The sequence below is a fragment of the Oncorhynchus kisutch genome, linkage group LG3, assembly GCF_002021735.2.
Source record: "Oncorhynchus kisutch isolate 150728-3 linkage group LG3, Okis_V2, whole genome shotgun sequence".
In the NCBI taxonomy this organism is placed as follows: Eukaryota; Metazoa; Chordata; class Actinopteri; order Salmoniformes; family Salmonidae; genus Oncorhynchus; species Oncorhynchus kisutch.
This window is the reverse complement of record NC_034176.2, coordinates 66752307-66769498: the sequence shown is the minus strand read 5'-3', so window position 1 is coordinate 66769498 and position 17192 is coordinate 66752307. Positions and strand designations below refer to the sequence as shown.

The 17192-nt window shown below is 44.2% G+C and overlaps 1 protein-coding gene and 1 non-coding gene across 8 annotated transcripts in view; both read left to right on the top strand.

Moving 5' to 3' along the window:
• Positions 1-16343, top strand: part of LOC109887933 (transcription factor 12-like) — a 95956-nt gene extending 79613 nt beyond the window's left edge. For 4 of the 7 annotated variants that reach the window (XM_031811403.1, XM_031811411.1, XM_031811397.1 and 1 more), the window contains 8 exons: positions 3941-4085; positions 7121-7194; positions 9102-9287; positions 12133-12262; positions 12413-12578; positions 12743-12978; positions 13096-13252; positions 13390-16343. In XM_031811403.1, coding sequence (XP_031667263.1) covers positions 3941-4085; positions 7121-7194; positions 9102-9287; positions 12133-12262; positions 12413-12578; positions 12743-12978; positions 13096-13241 — 1083 coding nt within the window. In that variant the 3' untranslated portion in view covers positions 13242-13252; positions 13390-16343. Of the gene's footprint in view, positions 1-3940; positions 4086-7120; positions 7195-8490; positions 8563-9101; positions 9288-12132; positions 12263-12412; positions 12579-12742; positions 12979-13095; positions 13253-13389 lie in introns of all 7 variants that reach the window. The other 3 variants (XM_031811441.1, XM_031811432.1, XM_031811417.1) reach the window with 3 other exon arrangements.
• Positions 4219-4301, top strand: LOC116371950 (small nucleolar RNA SNORD35). The gene has a single exon (XR_004209080.1). It is a non-coding gene; the product is annotated as a small nucleolar RNA SNORD35 (small nucleolar RNA).
• Positions 16344-17192: the final 849 nt, after the last annotated feature.

The window sequence follows — 17192 nt, the reverse complement described above, 5'->3', positions numbered from 1 at the left end:
GTCTGTAAAGGAAGCGACCTCGGTGGTCACGATGGGTATTAAGTGCTATAGTGAATGCTGATTAAATAAGCCCAGAGGGATGTGTTTGCAGTTGTTTCTGGGCCTAAGCCTGGATAATTGTAGACTTAATCTCTGAGTATACAAGAAAGGAAATTGTAAAAAAAAACACAAAATACATTACGCACCAGTTTGAATAATCCAGCCTTGGTATTTGTTCCATTTTTGATCATGTCTCCCTGCACGTTTGACAGACAGTAACTCATAAACCTTTGTGCTACTGAGGATGAATATGTCCTCCTTCCAGTTAGAGCCCTCTTGGTTTCAACAGCCACAGAACCTCACAGAGAGCTCTTCTGTCCCTGCTCTTACGGATTATTTCTCATTTGAATAACTCCCAGAACTCATCTGTAACCCGGCCTAATATACACTACATGACCAAAGGTATGTGGACACCTACTTGTTGAACATCTCATTCTAAAATCATGGGCATTAATATGGAGTTGGTCCCCCCTTTGCTGCTATAACAGCCTCCACTCTTCTGGGAAGGCTTTCCACTAGATGTTGGAACATTGCTGCGGCCTCTTGCTTCCATTCAGCCACAAGAGCATTAGTGAGGTTGGGTGTTCCAATTAATCCCAAAGGTGTTAGATGGGGTTGAGTTCAGGGCTCTGTGTAGGCCAGTTAAGTTCTTCCACACCAATCTCGACAAACCATTTCTGTATGGACCTCGCTTTGTGCACAGGGGCATTGTCATGATGAAACAGGAAAGGGCCTTCGTCAAACTTTTGCCACAAAGTTGGAAGCATAGAATTGTCTAGTATGTCATTGTATGCTGTAGCGTGAAGATTTCCCTTCACTGGAACTAAGGGGCCTAGCCCAAACCGTTATTCCTCCTCCACCAAACTTTGCAGTTGGCACTATGCATTGGGGCAGGTAGCATTTCCCTAGCATCCGCCAAACCCAGATTAGTCTGTTGGACTGCCAGATGGTGAAGCGTGATTCATCACTCCAGAGAACGTGTTTCCCTGCTCCAGAGTCCAATGGCGGCAAGCTTTACACCACTCCAGCCGACACTTGACATTGTGCATGGTGATTTTAGGCTTGTGTGCTGCTGCTCGTCCATGGAAACCCATTTCATGAAGCTCCTGACGAACAGTTCTTGTGTCGACGTTGCTTCCAGAGGCAATTTGGAACTCTGTAGTGAGTGTTGCAGCCAAGGACAGACTATTTTTACGTGCTTCGCTCTTCAGCGGTCCCATTCCGTGAGCTTGTGTGGCCTAGCATTTCGCAGCTGAGCCATTGTTGCTTCTAGACATGTCCACTTCACAATTAACAGCACTGGGGCAGTTCTTGCAGGGCAGACATTTTACAAACTGACTTGTTGGAACGGTGGCATCCTATGACTGTGCCATATGGAAAGTCACTGAGCTCATCAGTATTTTATTTATTTTATCTTTATTTAACAAGGCAAGTCAGTTAAGAACAAATTCTTATTTACAATAATGGCCTAGTGGCTTAACTGCCTTGTTCAAGGGCAGATTTGTACCTTGTCAGCTCAGGGATTCGATCTAGCAACATTTCGGTTACTGGCCCAACGCTCTAACCACTAGGCTACCTACCACCCCAAGGGCATTCTACTGCCAATGTTTTCCTTTGGAGTTTGCATGGCTGTGTGCTCGATTTTATACACCTGTCAGCAATGGGTGTGGCTGAAATAGCCGAAGCCACTAATTTGAAGGGGAGTCGACATCATTTTGACTATAAAGTGTATCTTACCTCAGAGAAATGAAACCGACAATAGCTTTTATTCCTAGTAAAAAGTGAGAGAAGTAGGATGTGTAAAAGCGTAATGGGTTTACATTTGGGAAGTGCTATGGCTTAGTGCAACCCCTCACGCACCCGAAAGAGAAAAGTGTGTGTGTGAAAGTGTATGATAATCACAAATTAAGTATTTTTGTATTCGCAGACTCAATTCTATTAGCATGACAAAGCTGCAGTGAAATGGACACGGTTGCGCTGGGGTGAGACGAGAAGGGTGGGGAGGCCAGGGGGAGCGATGGGGGTTCCTAACTGCTGTGGCTCAACTCTGCGGGCCGCCCTTTGTGGGCCTTTTGTTCTCCGGTCTTTTAAACGGGCCATGCTTATTGGCCCCCCGCTGCCCGGGGGAGCGTGACCGATGAGGAGGCGGAGCCTCATTTGTTGTTGGTAAAATGAGTCGTGTTGCAGTTTGAATACAGCAGAAGTAGCCCGGGACCAGAAGAATGGCCCGTTGTATATTGCAGGGTCAGGAGTCACGGCTATAGATGGCCTGCTTTGGAAAGAGAAGAGATATTGGCTAATTCGTTTTGAGTCCCATTGATTTGAGACATACACTTGTGATCACAGTTGATGGTCATTACTTCTCAACAGGATTGAGTGTCTCAGGGTAAAGATACTGAACAGTGACAAATCCTTTTGACTGAGAAATGTGATTTTAAAAAAATTGAGAAGAAGAAGCATGTATAAATCCCCACAGGGAAAAACATCTCTTTTGGTACACGGAGTGACATGCAATAGCCAAACCACTTGGATTTTCAAAAGTTGATTGAAACACAATAGCTTGGTGATCAAGCTTAAAAGAGAAGATGATTAATAATGGCATTCCATTGTGTTTACTGAAGTTAAACGGTTTCCTATGAGTAGGATGTGATGTTTACTTGGAGGACTGAGAAATCCCTCTGGATCTACTGCCTCTGCTAATTAATGGGAATCAAACCTCTAATACCTTGGTTTACTGGGAGACACTTTCCATTATGGCACAAACTATCCTCTTAAAGGGAACAAATCAGGGATGTGTTGTCAGCTTTAATCCAGCATTTCTCTAAACAAATGAAATCCCTGTGAAAGTTTTAAAGATATAATCTGTATGCTTCAGAATCACATCATCCTCTCTCTCTTTCTCGCTCTCTCTCATGATAGTCATGTCGCCCTAAAACCTCATTGACCCAAGCTTTACATTCCCCACAAACACAGTGGAAGGTCTGTACATGCTACGGTATGGTAACAGAGCTCTTCTGCCATTGAGGGGACATTGTTTTTTATAGTCCATACAAGACACCTCAACTGGTCCGATCTGAGTGTATACTAATCTTCCACTTTTAGTGGTTCTCTCCCTTCACTGGGGCTCAGTTCAGGGCGTGGTCTAGCATGGAGAGGTGCGGTGGTGCAACTCATTCAGGATAACCCCCTCCGCTCCATCACTATTGGGGGATTTAATGCTGGCCTTTGTATCTCTCCCTGTCTATGGCTGGGCATTACCTCTCTCGTCACCTCCCTTATCTAGCACTCCACCCTGGGTTTATACTGGAGTTATATAGCACCATGTTAGAAAGATATTAATGGGATTTAGGGCAGATTTTAGTCCACTTTAGCTTTAAAGGATTTCAACCACTTTGTTCCTGTTTCCCCCCCAATGTAAAGACGTGGACTTTCTCCTCTAATAGTGTATCAGCCATATTACTGTAGATACAGTATTTGTATGATATTATCTACGTTGTGGCCAGTGGGGGAGATCTAAATAAAACAACACTATCAGAGTTGGAGGAGGGCACCTGACTGGTCAGAGCCTTCAGGTGTCGCAGTGAATATGGTTTGCGGTACCCTTTTTTTGGTTGCTTTCACTGAAGCCACTGCTCACCGTTAAAGGCCCATATGTATGCTCTGAACATTTTTATGGGCTCCCTGGTTGGAAAATCCCCAGAATTGATGAGCCAATTTCGGCCGTGCGCCGGCGGAAAGATGGTGACACAGGCTATAAAAAGTATGGGAAAACGATAGGTTGTGATTTTAAAGAGCTGCATGTTCTGCCTTACTGACAGATCTCTCTCTTTCTCCCTCCTTCTGTCATCCCCCTCACTCTCTTTCCCTCCGTTCCTCTCTCTCTTCCCCTCTCTCTCTACAGATTTACTCACCTGACCACACCAGCAGTAGTTTTCCATCCAACCCCTCCACCCCTGTAGGATCTCCGTCGCCCCTGACTGGCACAGCAGGTGCTGCCGCCTCAGCAGGTACAGTGGTGACCACCGGCGCCCCCTCTGGAAGGGCAGGTAGAACATCAGTCTGCACTCTGATCTACTGCACTATAGCAATATACCAGCCTAAACTAGTGCCTAAACCAATGCCATGGAGAGATGTTGGTTATTGCTTCCTCAGAGCGTTCACACTGCTTCCTCCATACACTGCAAGTGATGTTTATCTCACAATGGTTTTCAGAGTCTCTGACTTTGACGACATTGCCTCATGGCGACAGATGATGCAGTTTACCCCAGACAACCCCTAGCTACATAGTGATAAGGAGTCAGCTCTCTTCAGTTGCTGAAGGGGCCCAAGAGACTATCTTAGAGTTTGACATCCTCTCCTCTCAGTCACTGCATTCATTCTACCAGATAATTCAGATAATCAGTTTCCATAAGTAGCAGAGAAATGTGGAGGGGACATCTGAATAATTCTGAGAGATACTGGCAGAGGAGAGAGAGAGAGAGGGGAGGGAGAGAGTGAGGGAAAGCCCAGCGTGCTGTTTTAGTGGGCAGTTGTGCCGTGTGTGGTGATGTAGTGGCGACAGCTGTCTCCACGTATGCCCCCCTCGTCCTCAGCTGTTGCTCTGGTCTGTGGACAGCTGTTCTCCCCATGGACCGACCGGCCTGCAAAGGGCCTCATTTTTCTGCCCGAGGAGCGACAGTGACTCAGCTGATGAGAAGGATTATATTGGCTTCACACAGAGGGATGCCAACCCCTCACGCACCCTCTTTACACCTCAGCCAGCCAGGCCTCAGGGCAGCATGCCCTACTTGGGAGGACAGGGATAGAATGCCAACAACCATTTAGATTTTATCAGTGAAGTTCCTGTCACCTGGAGATTGAGAAGCAGGTACAGTGGTTATTTGGGTGTGGATTGTTTTGTTATACAAATAATGATACAACATGATACCAAGGGCACCAACTTTTGTTACAATGTGAAACAGAGTTTCTCTTTACAATCATAATCCTCAGTGAATCAACAGTTTCTTTTCAATTTACAAATGCAAAACAAATACTCCACATCCATGACTTTCCATATGAATAAACATCTGCTTTTGTCCAAAACCCTTCCCAAAAGTCCATTTCCAAATCTGTTGCCATTAGTTTAATAGAACGCCTCCATAAAAATGAAATGTATTGTAGCTTAAAAGGGCAACTGGGATGATTGAAAATGAATTTCTTGTTTCATGTTTTGCGATTTAATATCCATTTATTTGTTTTTTAGTTTGTTAATTAGAATAGGGGGCATTACTTCGAGATCAGTTGGGGCATGATTAGGCATGATGTTCAGATTAACCACAAATTGCTCCATCTGTTCATTAGGATTAGCTACTTTCATAACCTAACCAGGCAGGAACAGATATACACCCTGGTGCTGCTCAACTCAACTCTGGCTGGTGTGTTCAATTAGCTTTCTCCTCCTCCTCCTCTCCTCCACATGGGGACCAGAGGCCCAGGGAGGCTTAGTTATGAGTACTTCCTGTTTGGTTCACGCCAGGGAAACGCTGAGGTTGAGCAGAGAGGCTCCCTCATTTCCTGTTCCAAAGTTACTTTTAATAGCCTCTTAATTAAAGCCGGGCTTTTCCAGGACCTTTGTGTGGAGAGGCTTTCTCTCAGAAGACGAATAATGCTTAGTTTACACTTCTGACGATGAATCGATGGAAACAGTCCCCCGGGTCAAGTGGATATGTAATCCTAGTGTTTGTCAGAAACAAACTAACATTAGCTAGCGATCTCCCAGTTCCCGATCTTTCTCTCTCAAATACTAAAATACAATTTTAGAGGAGAACAGGGAGAAAATGGGGCCTGCTGTTGGTTTTGACAAACAGCCTAAATGAGAGAATGAGAGGTAAGCTAAACAATGTATCCATCTGTAGAGTATGCTAGAGTACGTGGGCTGGGTGTTGACCTTCTGCCACAGTAATGGAGACCAGGCGCTATAGTGAGGGCCCATAGCTGGGGCTGGCCCACTAACACAGCCCAGTATAAATAACCTGGGAGGTTTCCTCGTTGTCACAATCGATTAAGGAGACTTGAACTGTTCTCATGTGCACACAACAGGCTTGGTGTAATGCATTACCTCCTGGTGCACTGTTGCTTGTTAGTTGGAATATTTCAGACAACATTGGCTAAGATAAAGAGACAAATAAAAATATATTTTGTTGCATTGGATACCTCAATTTGATACGCAGATTATTTTAGTTTCACACTAATCAAATTGAGTTGATTTGTATGTGCCATTGCACATTTCATGTACTGATTATAACCATTCCCACACATTGTGATCCCCTCTGCTTAATGTACAATTCAAATGTGCTCTAGAGATCACCCAGTCTGGGACAGAATGGAATTCCTTAATTAGATGTTTCCACCATTTGTTTGGACTATTGCCGTCTCTAGAATCTCAGAATGGAAAGTTAATTCAGGTCAAGTCTCGGAGTCTGTCTTGGCCTGCGTGTTTTGGCAAGCCACGGAGCTGTTGGACTGTTACACTATACCTCAGCTTGGCATGTGATTGGTCAGAGGATATTTGTGTCGTGACCCCTGGAAGCCAATTACATCGGGCTTAGATCCGCGGACAAGAGGAGCACCCACGAGTGCAGCCTTGATAGAGCCTTCTGGAACTTTCTGGCTCATTGGATGGAGTAAGGGAGTCCTTTTGACGTGGAAGAATCACTCTGTCAGTGGAAGACAGCCTCTGTCCCAGCCGGGCCTCTTATCACTGTTCACTTTGTTCCCTGGGCTATTAGCTCATTAATGAGCGGATGTACATGTAGGCCATGTCCCAGTGTGCTGGTGTATGTTGGGGCCTTCCACCCACGGACCTGGCTCATGTTGCAGGATGCAGCCCAGTCACCAGGAAATGATGCAGCTGAGCCCCAATGCTGAAAATACCTCTCACAGCATAACAACAAGAGACCAGACAGGATGTGGATGTGCTGTGTGTCAGTCAGCCCCTGTAGAGTGGAGCAGGATGCAGGTCTCTAATCATTGGCCATGTTGGGATGTCTGAATCAGCCATGTCAGGTGGATAACTGTGGTTCTCTCGCTCTGTCTCTCTCAGGTACCAACCAATGGTCGCGTGGTGCTGCCGGACAGAGCCCCTCCCCCAACTATGAGAACTCCCTGCACTCACTGGTAAGTCTCCCCCCCCCCCCCCCCCCCCCCCCTCTTCCCTTCCCCCACACCCTGAGCACTTTTTAATGCACACAGTAGATTGGTTCTCTCACGTAGGGCAGTGTAGCATTACATGAAGATTCTTGGCTGACAAATGTCAGCGTTAGGGGGGAGGGTGCTGCTGAACAATAACCGTCCCTTGGGGCGTGTCTCCTGCCATCTGTCCCCTACTCCATGGGCCAGGGTGGGGTTGGGGGGGCTGGTGTTATGGGGGCTGGGGAACCTGGCAGCTGTTGCGTTGACTGAACCACCACTGCTCCAGGATTCCAGGTCTAGTTGCCTGCGGACCAGAAACACGACTTGGGATCAGTTTTCACCCCACGCCGCCTGACGCCCACATCACACATTCACACCATCGGCTGTGGGGATAAATATTTACCCCCTATATTTGAATGCCACCTACAATGGGATTTTTGTGAAGCGACCAAATCTATGATCGGTGTGAACGGCGAATGTGTGGGAGGGATGGGACCTCATGGTGGGAGGAGAGGACGAGGGGTCAGGAGTTATTATCTACACAGGACCACAGTTTTGATGCTGCCTGACACAATGATTAGTTACCATATGTCTGTCTCTGTCTGACTCTCCTTTTTCTCTGTCTTTCTATCTCAGTCTATACTATCTCTGTCCTTTTATCTCAGTGTACACCAGGGGTTCCCAAACTCCAGCATTGGGGAACATCCTGCGCACCCCCCCTGCGTGCGAGCGTGCGTGCCATGTCTATTTCCATGTGCAAAAGCACTGTTCACACCCTCTTGTTGGTGGAAATACGTTTTAAACCTACAAAATGTTATTTCCTGCAATTCATCACATTTTCTAATGGGGTGCAGAGAACATTTTGCAGTTTTAAAGCAAATTGTCTTGCAATTCTATACATTTTACCATGTCTAATGTGTATTCGTGTGATATGAGTGACTTGAACATGGGCTAAAAAAAACTAGCTAAAGAACGTTATCTGACATGGGCTAGTTGATCTGGACATTTTTGACAAGTTATAAAAAACTCTCTAAGGTACGCAATGACTGACATTGAAAACCGGATAGAGTTCCCCAAAAGTTTGGGAGCCACTGGTCTATACTATCTCTGTCCTTCTATCTCAGTCTACACAATCTCCGTCCTATCTGTCTACACTATCTCCGCCCTTCTATCTCAGTCGACACTATCTCTGTTCTTCTATCTCAGTCTATACTATCTCTGGCTCTTCCACTACTGTTTATTTGTGCTCACATGCTTTCCTGTTCTATCTGATTTTGGCAGAAAACTCGAGTCCATCAGCAGCTTCATGAGCATCTCCAGGATGCCATGTCATTCTTAAAGGATGTATGCGAGGTACTCCTGTCCTTTAGATGGAGACTTTACCCATCAGTGTTTGACACCTTTTCACATCCTTAGTTGTTTTTCTTTCTTTCACCAGCTTGGCCACCGTTCCGTTCCATTTAATTGGAGTTTCAAATGTTTTGTTGCCATGCTTTTTATTGTTGTTTATTATTTATATACTGACATTTCAGCTTGCAGTAATCAGCTTAGGAGCATAAGATGCTTTAATACCAAATGAATAGTCATGGTGCTCCAAATGAGTGGTGTGCCAGCCCGTTTATCAGTTTCTATAGATACAAATGAGGATGTTTGTCTGTTATGAACACATGCATCCCTTGTGCCCCTCCTCAGGTTGAAATGACTTATCTTCATCTGTTTTTGAGTGTTTTTCTTTTATGCTTTTATTATCCCTGTGGTGTTTTTTCACTCCAAGATCATGCCATAAAATCACAATGTCCTCCATTTTTTTGTCCTAATGTGCTTATAGTAAACTGCTCTGTCCTCTCTCCTGTTCTTCTCTCCCCTCCCCTCTTCTCTCTCGGTCCTGCCAGTCTCGGATGGAGGATCGCCTGGACAGACTGGATGATGCCATCCTCGTCCTGCGGAACCATGCTGTGGGCTCCACCACCAGTCTGCCCAGTGACATACACAGCCTGCTGGGACAGAATGGGCCAATTGCAACCCTCGGAGCAAACTTCCCTGCCGCCGGATTGGTTGCTAGTCGGACAGCAGCAATGGTATGAATTAACTTTGCAGAAGAAAAATATCTTGAGTGTTTTAGATGTTAAGGATATTATGTTTCATGTTTTTTGCAACTTAAGAATTGACTTTGAATACTTAAAAGAAAGTCTGTTTTTTCGACTGAGGAGAGGCATATGTGCTTTTGCGTTGCGTTTCTCCAAATAGGCTAATAAACAAGCCTTGGCCACCTGTTCAGAATGAGTCCACAGCCATGTGCAAAAACGCTGCCTTTTTCCACAGAGAGCAGTTGAATTTAAACTCACATACTTTCCATATGTGTAATGGTTGGCCTGAACTCTCCTTAAGAAAGACCTCGTATACAGGGTTGAATGAGAAAACCAGGCAAAACGGAGTGAAGTTCTGCTTTGGTCTGGAAAGTGTTTGTCAGTTGCACTCCTATGAGGCTGCTCCTGGGGAACGAGGGGATGCAGGTCTCGGTGCAGAGCATAATGTGTTTGCCCATCCTCCATCTGAACTATTTCATATCGGAGAGGAGAGGGATTTGAGCACATCTGTAGTGGAAGTTTCAACAGAGGGAGACAGTTCTACACTAATCCCTAGGTGATGGGAAATAATTTAGGCCATATTTTTCCTGAATTTTCTGAATCAGTCCTGGCGTACGTGGGTGGAGGGTTGGATTAAGATCCTCTTGGATTAAACTCCCTTTTCTAAGAAAATGGATGGAGGCATTCAGGGGATGTGATGGAGGAGGGAAGGATGCCGACGACTGAAACATGCTCAGCATTTCCTTACCTCAACATTTACTGTCCAGACCTCAGCCTCAGTCCCTCACAGGAACCTGTCCCCCTACCACTGGCTGATTAGTAAACATTCTTGCTGTGGAGTAGCATCTGTGAAGACTAGTCCTTGCATTACTCACATGGTAATCGGGCCAACAAACCCACAAGAACATTGGGAGGCATTTGATCCCTGACCTGTGGTAACAATCATATCCATTTATTGGAGTTGGTGCTCCTGTATCTATACTGCCAAAACTAAAACCAGTGCCATTTTACAGACAAGTTTACAGCCTTTTACAGCCTTCGCAGCATGCAAGCTTGCAGCCGGTGTCCCTTTTGCCCAGAATAATTTAAATACAGGGACTAGTATTTCTGGTTTGTTACTCTCTGTAGAAGGAAGAAAATATCCCAGCGCACCATGTGTTTTCAGTCATGGCCATTTTGATATTGGTGTTGTGGTCCTTGGAACTCTCACGATAGTATTTACTGGACTGTGACTAAAAATGATTTTTTTAGTGGTTCTCCCATGGTGCAGTTCAGTTTGGTGTGCTCGTTACAGAGTGTTAAGGGACTATAGTGATGATGTTGGTGAGCTGTGAGACTAAAAGAGGACTGGCTGTGTCTGCATGAACACAGAGCTTCCTCTGTGGTAGAGAGAGAGGGTCCCCTCAGACTGCTGCTCAGACAGAGCTCAGCCACCTCAGCATGGCACAGCCCCAGCCGTTTACTCAGGACAGCCTTTTTCACTCGTTCACTGCCTCTTTTTAACCAACTCAACAAATCTGAATGGTAGGAAGCGCGCGCCTGAGGCCAGTCTCCACCCAAATAGAGGTCCTCAGCTGTATGGTAATCAGACCCAGCAAGGAAAATGGCAGCGTTCTTCCCTCGCCAGCACCCCCGCGCCCCTCCTCCTCCTCCTCCTCCTCCAGACAAAGACTTGTTTGGACACCTGTTGAGAGCGCTGCAGAGATTAGCGTAGTGAGGAGGGGGGGGGGGGGGGGGGGCAGTGGGTTAACAGAGGCCAACAGTGACTTGGGATCACATTCCATAAGAAAAATGGAAGATACACCCCCCCCCGCCCCCGTACTGGTTTCCTCTCCTCCTCCCCTAGTTCCCAGAAGAGAACCAGATAGCTGAGTGGGGAACATGTGGTAAACTCCAGCGAGCACAGCGATGGTGATGCAGCATGGTGGGAGGAACCTGTTTCACAAGCAATATGGAGGGAAAATAAGGAAATGGTCTGTCTTTGGAGTGGGTTTTGCCTTATATTGCTTCCAAATAGATCAGAGATAGATATATCTAGAAGAGGAAGAAGAACCCTCAGAACATAATGACCGTGGCTAACCCAAGAGAGAAAAGCAATCAGAAAGAAAAGAGAGAAGGGGATAGGTTTACCATCACATCACTGCATTCGTTATTATGAAGAGATTATACAGCAATACAAATGAATGTTTGTGTTTCCCTTATCCTGAATATGAATTCTGCATTTTGTTATGGTGAAGTACAGCACCAAAGCACTGAAGTACAGCACCAAAGCACCCCCCAGTGTCAGAACTGAGGGACTTGGGAACCATCATTAGTTCTCAGAAACGGACTCCTGTACTGCAGCTCCACCTGTAGATCCTGCTTTTAATATGAGGAAATATGATTGTTTAGCTCACCAGAAAGATCAGCCATTGTGTTCAATTTGTCATGACAAGTGTTTAGAAAAACCTGTTGTGAAATCCAAGCCAAACATGCGTTTTTACAAGTGTTTTCAATGGACAGTTTTCCACCAAGGTTCTCATCATCGGCTTGTAGACTACAAAATCTCCCTCAAAGCTCTGAGCCAGGCTCTGGGAGGTTGTTATTTCTTTTTTGAACAGACAGCAACAGCATTCCATTTGTGAAGGTCAGTCTAAAGTGAAGTTGAACAACAAAGTTCTCTTTCTATCTCTCTCTGCTTTTCAAGTGTGAGATATCTGAGTCATAAAAGCATTCACTCTGGTTGAATAGACATCGTTCCTTCCTTTCCAGGCTCATTCAGACCAGAGCCCTTCCCTACAGCTGAACATGTTCTCTCTCTCTCTCTCTCTCTCTCTCTCTCTCTGTGTTCTGACAGGGTGGTTCTCACCGGGATGAGGCTGGCAGTTTGATCAACAGTCACGGAGGGCCGCCCAGCGTGGGCTCCATGTCCAACATGTCCAGCATGTCCACCGCTGAACTCAACCACCAAGTGGAAACCTTCAGAGGTATGACATGACACACTCCCAACTTCACCCATGACCATCCCATGTCTGCACTACACACCGAAAATAACTACATGTGAAATGTCTGTTGGCTGTAAATGATCGGAGATTCCATTTGAACTGACTCTCTACATTTATGTCTGCGTGTTGCAGGTCTGGCTGCAGGTCTGGCTGGTCAGGTGGCTGCAGCCCTGGAGCTGAAGGTAGAGAACCAGGACAGAGACGACATGCATGATGGCCACTCCTCCGACGACCTCGGCTCTGGAGACGAAAGCGACAAGAGAGACATCAAGACTCCCAGAGGAGGCACACGGACAAGGTAAATTAACCTAATAACCACAAACATGAATCTTTCTGACCTTCTGTCTAAAACATTCAATTTTAGAATGTTCCTAAATCTCCCTGGAGTCCAATCATGTGAATAGCCAAAAACAATCAGCCTCAGTCTTACTGTTGCGCCTCTGGGCCTCTCTCCCTCTGTAGCAGCATCAATGAGGATGATGACAACCTGAACCCAGAGCAGAAGGCTGAGCGGGAGCGCGAGAGGAGGATGGCCAACAACGCCCGCGAACGTCTGAGGGTGCGAGACATCAACGAGGCTTTCAAGGAGCTGGGCCGCATGGTTCAGCTGCACCTGAAGAGCGAGAAGCCCCAGACCAAGCTGCTCATCCTGCACCAGGCCGTGGCAGTCATACTGAGCCTGGAGCAACAAGTCAGAGGTCAGCATTCCTACACTCGCACATGTAACACACAAGAGTTATAACACCTCTTATGAAGAGTTATAACACCGCTTATGAAGAGTAATGACAGACGTTAATCTGTTTCTATACACGCAGAGCGGAATCTGAACCCCAAAGCAGCCTGCCTTAAGAGGAGGGAAGAGGAGAAGGTGTCTGGCCATGGGATCTCTGGGGACCAGCAAGCCCACCATGGGGTCCACCCCGGCCTCACCGACACATCCAATCCCATGGGCCGACTCTGAGGAGCACACAGGTACAGTAGTACATCTCCATGGAGCACCATCCACACACTCTCACTCTGTCAGTAATAGCTGTGATGAGATACTACATTACTTACAAAATATGCTGTTTCATAAAGTGACTGAGTTATTCCTGTTTTTGCCCCTTCAGATCAAAATGATCCAGATCAATTCTGTAAGATAGAGATGGTGCCCTTGCTTCCCAATGGCAGACAGGACTCACAGTTTGTGACACAAATTGGAGGCGACAGACCACTTGAAGCTAAACCCCAGACTAACGCAATCCTTAGATTGAAGAAAAGCCCAGTGTCCAGGTCCCTGTGATGACATCCAACATATTTCTGCCAACGAGAGAACTTCAGCACATATCACTGTCTGCAAGCAGCGTGTCGCATCTGAACAATCAGAGACTGTCGCGATCTCCTCCACCCTCCCATGTGGAAGTTTGCCTTGTGCCTAAACTGAATTGACGAATGCATTGTAACAGCAATTATGTTTATTTGTTTTGTATTATTTTTTCTATTTATTATGTTACTGAGCTGTAAAGTCCATGTCTAAAGGGAAAATTATGAATATGCTTTAAGAAGCCTGTGGCTTTTCAGTTGATCTACAGTTTGCCAGTGTCACTAGTATGGCCCAGCCCTTCTCCCTAGCCAGTCTCGGGCTAGCCTGAGCTAAGATTAAGATACTCAGACTCCTGAGAAAGATACAAATTAATATATTCGGCAATTTAAAGTGATCTTTAGAGCCCAACTAAAAATCATTTGGCGATATTGAGTACTAAAAGACTTAAGCATCCCATTTAGAAAAAGAACATATATTTTATTCATGTCGCAATGAACAGCATGTTTAAACCAAAACGACCTGCTCATGTGTCCGTTTGGTATAGCTCAGTCTTCATGTTACTGACATAATTAGAGGAAGAGGATTAGACATGAGTGGTGGGTATGAGCCCAGCTAAATAGTGTTCCACACATACACTATAAACTCTGTGTCACAGGTGACCGAAGAATGGCAAACTCTAGTTTTCCTGAAAGGTAAACTAAAGACTTATAAGGTGTTTATTATCAGGAGTGAGCAGTTCAAATACAAAAAGCAAACCATTTACAAACCTTAGCATTCCCTGCATATTTCTTAGTGTCTTAACTAAAGGAAAAGGGACTTCACTGCCTTTTCATTCCTTTGCCATATAGTGTTAAATGTAAACAATGACATATTTCTGATATTGCAGTTTGTTTTCTATTATTACAGTATGGTCTCTGGTTAGTTGAACAGCCGTGATCATGCTCTTTGTAATAGCCTAGCACTGTCTTATCAAAGATTGCTTAGTGAAAAAGTAGAATCAAAACGACGACCACAATATCACCTGGCCCGAATGAAATTTTCACATAACTTTTTTTCTGTTAAAAATAACTAAAGAAAAAAAAGTAAAAAAAAACATTATTCAAAGTAATCAAAAGTTATATGTTTATTTGTAATTGTATACAAATCATTTCTCTAGGCTTCATAGTAAAGCATATGATGTCAAGCGTGAAATAGCAGAGAGGAGTTCTAAGTTATTTAGAATGGCTTTGTTTTGATCCAAGCAGTGAAGTTACTGGTGAAGGGATGGGAAGGGGGAGCTTTAAGAGTTCACATGCTGTTAAACCACACAAACAGCTGGTCCTTCAGATAGGTATAGTACAATGATGAACAAACGCAGTTTTGAGCAGATTTTTTTTAATGTTTCAGGATGAAGAACAATGGTCACCACTTACATTTTTATCTGTGCGCATGCTTTACTTTCTTTAAAACAAGTATTTTGGTCTTAACTCCTGGTTTTTATTCCATTTGTTTCCTTGTATACTGTCTTCCATTATTATCCACCTTTAAAACAAGGCTGCCACATCCAGAGACAAGTAGCCTATTCTTTGAAAATAAAGTCACAGAACGAAGGATGCCATTGAGAACTACTCCAAGGAGTTTATACATTTTTTGGGGGGGTTTACAATCATTTTCTTTTTGTGATAAATTTGGAAACGTATTGTTGTGTTTTCTCTGACTGTATGTGGCCTTGTTCATCATTTCAGTATTCATGAGCTTGTATTCATGTTACTGGCAGACTCTGAGGTTAAAATGTATGTCACTGCCTGCTCTCTCATTTCCCCCGTAATTTTAGAATGTTCTGCTGTCTGTCTCTTTGCTCCTATGTTAGACTTTTCTGTATTCCCAGCTGATTTTCCTCGTATAATATATGAAAAAATAACAAAAATAAGATTTTAAAAAACAAACATTTGGCTTATTTTTCACTGTAGTTATTAGTCTTTTATACAATAATATTGTAAGAACATTTCTTGAATTCTAAATTTTACTCTTTCTAGATTTTTTAAATCGAAAGTTTTGAGTAAAAAGTTTCTTACTTTATTTTACTATATTAGATAGTAAAATGCAGAGTTATCCATCACCTGACCATTATTATCCGAAACGTACAAATAGCATCCGAAAACATAGTAGGATTGTAGCTGGCAGTCTAGTACATTGAGGTATTGTACAAGCTCACATTTCATGAAGGTGTGATCTTCAGTCTCTATTGTTGGTGGATAAAAGATATGTACTTGTGTCCAAAAGTTCTAGGTATTGTTGATGCACATCAAAAACTAGCAGCAAGAAATCTAACTATCTGTCTCTGTAACAGAAAACACAGCATGTAAATAACATTTATGTAGCAATAAATGTGCCATCTTTTTTAACACAATTGTGGATTTATTTCCTTCTTTGGACGTCATCTTTATTTTCTGTTTCTCCACCTTTCATTTTCCAGTTATTTACATTCAATTTAGAATTGTGTGATTGTTTTATGAAATGACGTGCTGGTGGTGCATTTGGTTGAGCTCAATACAAGTACAGTCCCATGATGTGTTCACTCAAGTGAGCTACTGACGCAACAACCCTTCCCTGGTTTTCCCCCTCAGAAGACTTTTCTACAGTGGATCTTAGCCAAATGAGGAACTCTGTGCAAGAGTGTGTTTTATAGTATGTTACTAATTTTTAAAACAATATCAGTGGACCATTGTAGTCTGTATGGAATATATGTTTCTATTTTTAATAAAGTGTGATAGCAGCATATATTTAGTCTCTTTTCTAAAGGCTGTTTTCTTTTTGAAATTAATTTTATGCTCACTTACAGAATAACTTTGAGGGGGTACTTTTGTATTGAGTATTAAGGCATCACAGAAGAATAGACAACGCATTTTGTCAAATTCTGCTGGTGTGTGCGTCGTTTACACGTATGAAATACAATAAAAATGCCACACTTGTCATTCACAAATAAGAGCTTAAAAGGTGCCCATTGCATTTAAACAAAATGTTAACAGGCATGCAGGTCAGTGCATCCTATAACATGAGGATATTTGCATGGACATTTGCAGAAGCATAGTGTTGGCTGTCCTCTCCTAACTAAGAACTCATATGCACATAGTTGTGCTGTGACATCAGTGAGCCCTCCTTGTCCAATTATAAGACAGATTTAAATCCCAGAAGTTGTCTCAGTGACCCACCACATCTGCAGAGCATTATCCTTTTGTATGTGAGATTGTGAGACAATTCCTCACGGTATCCTGACAGGCCAGATCCAAGTTCAGAGTACTGACAGAGGTGACAGACAAGAGAAGATGCTGACTGCTGTAAAGTCTGTGGATTGCTTAAGTAATGCACTGTGTGTGTGTGTGTGTGTGTGTGTGTGTGTGTGTGTGTGTGTGTGTGTGTGTGTGTGTGTGTGTGTGTGTGTGTGTGTGTGTGTGTGTGTGTGTGTGTGTGTGTGTGTGTGTGTGTGTGTGTGTGTGTGTGTGTGTGTGATTGTGTGTGTGTGTGATTGTGTGTGTGTGATTGTGTGTTTCTGCCTGTGTGCGTGGGTGTATTTATTCCTTCCTCCTTTTATCATGTCCGGGGGTGTTTATTTGCAGTCACCTAGAGTCA